Here is a 7,786-nt window from a genome sequence, read left to right on the forward strand (position 1 = left end):
TACGGAGTTGTATCACAGGCATAAGTCAATAATATGGCAAAGCTTATGTTACATTGGCTGTATGTTACCGCCATAAAGTTTTAAATCCTTAGAAAATATAATAATTGTTAAAAAGTTCAATAAGTTCTAAAGCTTTACTTTCAGCCCCAAGCTGCAGCTAGGCAGCAGTACTGCAATTACTTTAATTTTTTTTTTGAAGTTTTTCATTTTATAATTATAACAAATTTAGTACCAAATTATTCAACAATTATTTTTAGGAAAATTATCATTTGTATACCTTTAGTTTACTCCATTATCAAAAATACTACAACACTTTGAGGGTGTATCAATCATCCACCCTAAGTTGACAAAATGTATCAGCTGACCACCAAACCGTTAGTTTCCGTTTAAGTATGATGACGTCAGAAGGGTAATTTGGTCTTTTCATATGATACAAGTGATAATTTAAGGGTATACAAGTGACAAAAAGAGAATTTAAAGGTATACAAGTGATAATTTTCAAGGGTAAAATCGTCAATTCACTATAATTCCGTTAACTTTCAAATGGAAACTAACGGTTTGGTGGTCGATTGATACATTTTGTCAACTAAGGGTGGACGATTGATACACTCTCAAAGTGTTGTAGTATTTTTGATAACAGAGCAAATATAGGGTATACGAATGATAATTTCCCTTATTTTTATTTTATTAATTGAATCTCTAACTTGTTTAATCTCATATATATTGAGTTTTTATTTATTATATTAATGATCTCTTACGTTAATATATCATGATTTTCAATGTTGAAATCTTTCATTAATTGTTTAACTTTATTAAATTATTTACTCAGTTGATCTCGTAATCTTTCATTTTATAATTTTTTTATATTTTTTTATTGAAATTATTAATTTCTAATTTTTTTTTTACACTTTCTATATCATTTATAGATAAATTTGGGTTTTCTAATTTATTTAATAAATATAGTGACATTCAATTTAATTGATTATTTCTCCATATCTAAATCATTGATCATATTAAAGGATTTAAATCTTCCATTGAAAAATTCTTTTTGCCTATAGCTAGAATGTGATAACTTATTGATTTTTATGTTTTGTGAAATTATTAGAGGTTCCAATAATTTATTTATTGTACCATCTTTATAATAATTTATTAGATTCATAACATATTTATCACATATAATATCTCTTATAATTCAAGATACTAAATTTAGATTACAAAATCTATGTGACAAAATTGATGGTATGCTTTTAGGATGAAAAAATAGATTGAATATATGCGTGTGCGCATTAGAAGAAAAGTCTTGTATATGTTTCAAGAGAGACAAAAAATTGTAAATACATGTGCAAAAAGACATTCAAAATTTATGAATCTTTATGAATATGATAATCAGTTAGATCTTTATAAAAATATGGTAAAAACTCTATAAAATTTAAAAATAGATGTAGAAGAGATGGACAACAAAACTATTTAAATATACAAATCAATGAGGACTTATTTAAAAATAAATAAATATGTGATTAAAAATAAAAATTTGCATAAATTACTATCACACCTATACTTGGTTTTACGTTAGAATAATTCTCATCCATTGAATTTAAGAAATGTCAAAATCAATGACTTATATTTATTGATTATTTATTACATTATTTATAACATAAGTTTTGCTTAATATTTAGATCATGTGACAAACAAGCAGATCCCATTTTAGAATTTGAGGAGTAGTAATAGTTTCCAACACACTAAATTTAATGTTAAAAAGTTGGTAATAACATAGTGCGACCCGCTGCTGAGCTGATAAGATAACCCCGCACAAATTTTTTACTAGCTTAAGAGTGTGACGTCAATCCACCACGAGAGCTTGAGGTGGGTTCCACCTAAGATCCACCAACTCTTTTTGTACAGACACGTGTTCCCCAAGTGTAACCAAAAGATCAGAACCGTTACATAACAAGTGGGGTCCACAAGACCGAGTGGACCCCACACCACGGGCCATCTCAGTAACTCTCAAATCCGGCAGATATATAATATACATCATGTGGGACCAATATCATCCCTGATGGAGCCTACCAATCTCGTTAAGTGTGGGACTCACGCCCTGACCCCCTGACACGTATGCCAATAACGTGACCCCACAGCTTACTGGATTGCAAAATCCTCCATCATAAATAGGCCCCACCCTCCTCTTTGTGGGGTCAATTGAATCGGCAAAACCCCCAGTTCATTCTTCACCTCCTCTTCGTCTCCACAAACCCTAAATCCTCTCCTGTAATTTCTCAAAAAGCCCTCAATTTCTTTTTCTTTTTTAACCTTTTTTAAACCCCTGAAACAAAACTATCTACATGGCCTCAGAAATGGCATTGCAGACCCACCAAAATCCCAACCCCAACTCAGTAACACCTACAACTACTGAGTCAGCAGCCAAAACTGAACTCGCCCACCCACGAAAACGTAGCAGTTCTTCGTCATCATCGACGAAGGACCGTCACACCAAGGTCAACGGCCGGGGCCGCCGTGTACGGATGCCGCCTCTCTGCGCGGCCCGGATCTTCCAGCTGACGAGGGAGCTCGGCCACCGATCAGACGGCGAGACCATCGAGTGGCTGCTCCGGCAGGCCGAGCCCTCCATCATAGCCGCAACCGGCACAGGCACCGTTCCCGCTGTGGCTGTATCCTCATCCACCGCGGGGCCCACTCCCATGTCGTCGTCCCCGCCTTCGTTGTCGTGCTGCGTGCAGCCTCTGAGCGTTTCGTCGCAGGGGATGTTCTTGGCTGCTGACGCGGAGCCGCAGCCCAACTGCCGTCTCGACTTGTGCCAGCCGTTGGGGCTGCAGTTCGCGGGAAATGGGTACCGCCACATACCGTTCACAGCGCTGTTACTGCAGCCGGCAGTTGCGGCTGTGGCCGCCGCGGCGGAGGAGGCGGAAGAGAGTGGGGGGCAAGAGGATATCAAGGTGACTGGGGATTGTCATTAGACTGACCGTATGAGTTACTAAATGTATCTACAGATAATTAGCTTAGAGAAACGGTCTTCTCCTTTTTCGGTCGTTTTTGGCAGCTGTGGATGTCGTTTTCGGTTAAGCGTCTTATTTTAGTTTTTTAACTTCTAGGCCTCTGTGTTTTGGTAGCAGTAGTTAGGAGTTGCGGGTGAAGAACATGTAAATGACTGGAATCAAAATGAAATTAAGCTTAATGGTATCTTCTCTGAAGTAAGAGAGTTCGTGTCTTCAGAACAAGGATTCAGTACTTAAGTACAAAGTTTCAGCACTCAAATTCTGGCATTGCTCAGAACAAAACCAGTCGTTAAGGATTTCAGCACTCAGGATCCTGAGCGTTAATTTAGTGCTGAACTCCCGTTGGATATGGAAAAATTTTGAACCGAACAATTTAAAGATACATGTGACAGGGGCCCCTGAAAGGCAACTTGATATTTTGATGTACTTGATACTTTCAATGTTGGCGAGTGAATCTGATGACCCGAAGATGTGTAATGTGTTTACTCAAATACAATATAGTATAATAATTCAAGCAATTCTTGCTTGTGTAGACAGCGTGGAAGACGCAAAGCAACAACAGCAGAATTGATAAACGATGAATGTGTACTCAAAGATAAGTGAGTTGTGAGAGTTTCCATATGCTAATTCCCGAAGTTCCACCACTTTTTCTTCCTTTTTGATTCACCAAGGGGTCTATCTGATATGTGATGCAAAAGCAATAAGGTGCTAACAGTGAAAGAAAAATCGAATCTAAAAGAAGAAACACACCAGTGAAAGAAAAATAGGAGTGATCAAATATGTTTTACCATCTTGAGAAAAGATAGAGTTGTAGTGAACCTCTGCCCAAAAACTCAAACAAATTGCTGCAAAAAAACAAATATAAATATAAAAAATAACAATCTTTAAAGAGACTATAAAAGGATGAATAATTAACAATTAACAACTAATCCTTGTTAGTTACAAATGTGTGTGCGTGTACATCAAGACAATACGTTCTCCATAAGTAAGTAATACAAAGAAAACAAACACAACAATACATTGTATTTTGTCATGTAGTATATTAAATTTGTATATTTTTTGTCTTTAACTTAGGTTTTTACCATATAAAATTCCTTACTACATATAAAAGGATGAGGTTGGCAGGCAGGGACAGAAATTGATCTTATAGTGAGGCAAATGAACAATGAAGCAATTAGATTGGCATTCTAATGGCCAGAACAAAAGTAGGTAAGAGCAATATATTGAGATTGTATTTACGTACAAATTAGTCCGGCATAATTGAGCACCAAATTCATGAGGGAAGGAAAACTAAAGGGAAAAGGGGCCAAGTGCTTAAAAATACAATAGTACAGCAAAATTAGATATAAAACCAACCAGAGAGGAAAAACAGCAGAAAAATGTCAAGAGCTACTGACAAGCCAAAAAATATATTCAACAGAAACAAATTGGATTTTTACCTCTTTTGATTTTCTCGACAGTGGGAAGAATTTCTATGTAACAGGTGTCCTTAAAAGAAGTTATTACAACAATTTTCACACGAAACTGCAAAATTAAAAGCAGATCAAATTTCATAAGCTTTAGAAACAACAAAACAATTACAGTTTATTATCCACTACATAAGCACAGTGTTTAATTCACTATCCAGATAAGCAGCTAGTCTCATATATCTGAAAGAATTAAAATACCACTTACACACAAGAAAAAGAGAGAGAATTAAAATTTCATATGTGTAAAAGCAGTAAACACAAAACTTAATGCACTTAAAATAAAGAAACAGATGTTGCCCATAGCCATACCAAATCTGCAGCTGCCTGCAACGTGACATGATCACCCCACTCACCGCTCCTAAATTAATTGAAAGGGAGTTAGTATGGCCATCTTTTAGTCCAAAGGCATTATTAATTTATAACAGGAGCGGAAAAGCTTCTATTAGTACATGGACATCTTCTTCAAATATTCACTGTACTCCATGGGAACATATCCTTCATACATCTCAGGATGAGACTTTAGCTGTTGACAACAAAACATTGGAGCAAGAGAAAATTAAGATGCATTTAGTCATGATTGCTTAAGAACCATGCAAGTAGCTAACTTCTGAGATAACAAACCTGAGTGACAATTTGTTGTCTTACAGATTTATGATGTTCAGGTGTGTGATATAGTTGATCTGACAAAGCTCGGAACTGGAAAAATGAGAGTATAACCAGTAAATATTATTAAATAAATGATACGACGCTTCACAATGCGACATAAAAAAGAGAGACCTTAAGTGCTTGCATGCTTGATGATTAAGATAAACTGGGAAGAGAACGCTCGATCAAAGCAACAAACCTGACAGTTACCATCTCCTTGAACCTTATGCTCCACAAAGCCATACAACTGCAACCTAAATTACAAACAAAACATGGAAATAAATTTTTTCTACAAGAAGACTACATTGCTGAAGAAACCTATGGGAAAAAATGACAGACTATAGTTTTAGTACGCCAAATGTTTGTATCAATTTACAGTTAATATAAAATATTCAATTCATCACGGTAATCATTCTAAATCACTCATTCACTTAAAGAAAATGCTGGATGGACATCTGGCTCATAGTTTAGGCAGTTTCAGTCCTGAATAGAAAAGAATGCAGATAATACCTGTTCAGTAGTCTTTCATGATCCGAAGTTGCTTCATCAACTGAAGGTATTTCCCCATTAATTCTAGGAACATGCTGCATAATGAGATAGTAAGAATCTGAGATATTAGGATCTGATGTGTAAATCTTCACACAAGTCGTCGTAAATCTTATTTATATTGAACAACACCAGTGTTTGGGTATGCATTTACATAAGCTCATCATGTATTATGAATTTCAGCTCATGCCAGTTTCCAACAGCTGTCTATCAGCAATAAAAAACTGGACAACATAAAACACCAATGAGACTCGTGCACTACAGGAAATATACATCAGTTTTCAGAATGACGAGCTTGGGAAACAATACCTAAGTAGAATACAAGACACAGGTTCTGCATAAATAAGAAACAGAGGATAATTGATAACTCCTAGAACGCTAAGTACTGCAGGAATGACAAGATATATCTCAGAACACCAACCGCAGCATTCCATCGAAAAAAAAAAAAAAAGGCCCCCCAAAGCTGTTGCACATCACTGGGGAGGCAACTAAAGAATTATGAATCCAGACCTTCAGTAACTTATGTGAATAGTAGACAACTTATCCAACAATTTGAAGTCAAAGGGTCAAAAAATAAATGGATGTCATAACACAACTTCAACAGCTAAAATAGAAACACAAATAGAGATGATATTTATATTAAGCTAACTTACACGAATAGCGACCATTTGATTCAACCTCTTTCCAACTTCATCATCTAATAGACATTCATCAGTTATCTCCAAAGAATAAGGATCCTCCTCTCCATCACCAGGACTAGAACACGAAGAAGATGGCCGTGTATCTTCATTTTCTTCTTGGCCATATTCAAACCCTGCTCATTATGTAAACTATGTCATCAAAACAATTTATATCAGTCATCACAACCACATGTAGGTCCAACAAATACAATTCATAAATACCTGAACTATAATTCCTTGTTGATGAACTATTCCAATCATGATCCTGAGAGGTTTCTAGCATGGTATGCTCGTCTTGTGCATGGGAATATTGAGAGGCTTCTTCAATTGCGAGTTGCGAGAACTCTTCCTGAAGGGTACGTGCAATAATTTCATCACTCTCAACATTGTTACTACTCTCTGCATCATCATCATCATTATTTCTGAAAGACCGACCATGATAGATGTCATTACCATCATGTTGTATTATGTCATCATGGTACCCAGAATGCAAATAAGGGTCATAGTCAAAAAAACGAAGACCCCATTGAACAAAACCTGAATCCTGGTCCTCTGTAGCCATGTCCTTTAATCAATAAACCAGAATCAATCACTGTATTGATCCCTCATCAATCAAAGTACTATCTGTACAAACAGCATACAAATAAATACTCATATTTTCTCATCAAATCAAATATTCTAATCACAAATATTTTTACTTTAAATCCATGTCTTAATACTGGCAAATGATAATCTAACTGCATAATAAAACCAATAAACAAAAATTTCATTGATCCATTGGAACACTCGTGGAATTTAAAATATAAAAAAAAAGATGAAATTAAGCCCATAAATCCAAACAAATAAATACTAAATACAAATTAAAACTCAAATTATCATTAATTATGAATAAAAGAACAATCTAAACTTAATAAGTAAGAAATGATATTAAGAAATAAAAACAATTAACTTTACCTGATAATAGCATCGAATAATTTTTCAAAAAAGGCAATAAAGCTTTGGCCCTGTACAAAACGCACCGTATATATATCTGTAGTACGTAGAAATAAATACAGTGGAAAAAATGAACTTTTTTGAAAAAAAAGAAAAATAACTTTTGAAAGAAATTGGAGAGAGGCGCATTTCATTTCCGCGCAATTATATAGTGTTTGCAGGGCTAAAGATCGAGTAAGTTTGAGAGTACGGAGTTCGCCGAGCCGTAGGATTTCGAAAGCGGTTCTGTTGATTTTAGATTTTTATTATTATTGTTTATTTTTTCAAATATGATGGCTCCAATTGGTGGATCGTACGGCGGAGATCTCGTGAAATGGGTAACTAACCGTCTGCCGAGAACAAATTGACAATTATGACCTCTTCAGGTCAGGAGTTTTATTGTGGTCAAAATCGGGTTACTCACGAGTCAGTCAAAGACTGGAAAGTCCATGTACTGAAAAGT

The 7,786-nt window shown here is 35.4% G+C and overlaps 2 protein-coding genes across 6 annotated transcripts; one reads left to right on the plus strand and one right to left on the minus strand.

The window, feature by feature from the left end:
- The first annotated feature begins 2,203 nt into the window (after positions 1-2,203).
- LOC102609940 (transcription factor TCP11) lies at positions 2,204-3,206 on the plus strand. Its single transcript, XM_006492978.4, has one exon. The coding sequence runs from the start codon at positions 2,340-2,342 to the stop codon at positions 2,970-2,972; it is 633 nt and encodes a 210-aa protein (XP_006493041.1). The 5' UTR covers positions 2,204-2,339; the 3' UTR covers positions 2,973-3,206.
- A 204-nt stretch (positions 3,207-3,410) lies between these two features.
- On the minus strand, positions 3,411-7,489 carry LOC102609080 (OVARIAN TUMOR DOMAIN-containing deubiquitinating enzyme 10). Of its 5 annotated transcripts, XM_025093341.2 has the most exons (12): positions 7,306-7,485; positions 6,889-6,916; positions 6,574-6,773; positions 6,325-6,485; positions 5,636-5,709; positions 5,325-5,379; positions 5,102-5,176; positions 4,930-5,003; positions 4,790-4,838; positions 4,451-4,535; positions 3,800-3,856; positions 3,411-3,690 (listed from the first exon to the last, which is right to left on the minus strand). In XM_025093341.2, the coding sequence occupies exons 1-12, from the start codon at positions 7,316-7,318 to the stop codon at positions 3,635-3,637; spliced, it is 927 nt and encodes a 308-aa protein (XP_024949109.1). In that variant the 5' UTR covers positions 7,319-7,485; the 3' UTR covers positions 3,411-3,634. The 5 variants fall into 5 exon arrangements, with proteins under 5 accessions (XP_024949109.1, XP_006493039.1, XP_024949108.1 ...); XM_006492976.4 differs by having other exon boundaries at positions 5,126-5,176; positions 6,574-6,975; positions 7,306-7,487; XM_025093340.2 differs by having other exon boundaries at positions 6,574-6,916; positions 7,306-7,479.
- Between the last annotated feature and the right edge of the window lie 297 nt (positions 7,490-7,786).

This window comes from Citrus sinensis, chromosome 6, assembly GCF_022201045.2.
Source record: "Citrus sinensis cultivar Valencia sweet orange chromosome 6, DVS_A1.0, whole genome shotgun sequence".
NCBI lineage: Eukaryota > Viridiplantae > Streptophyta > Magnoliopsida > Sapindales > Rutaceae > Citrus > Citrus sinensis.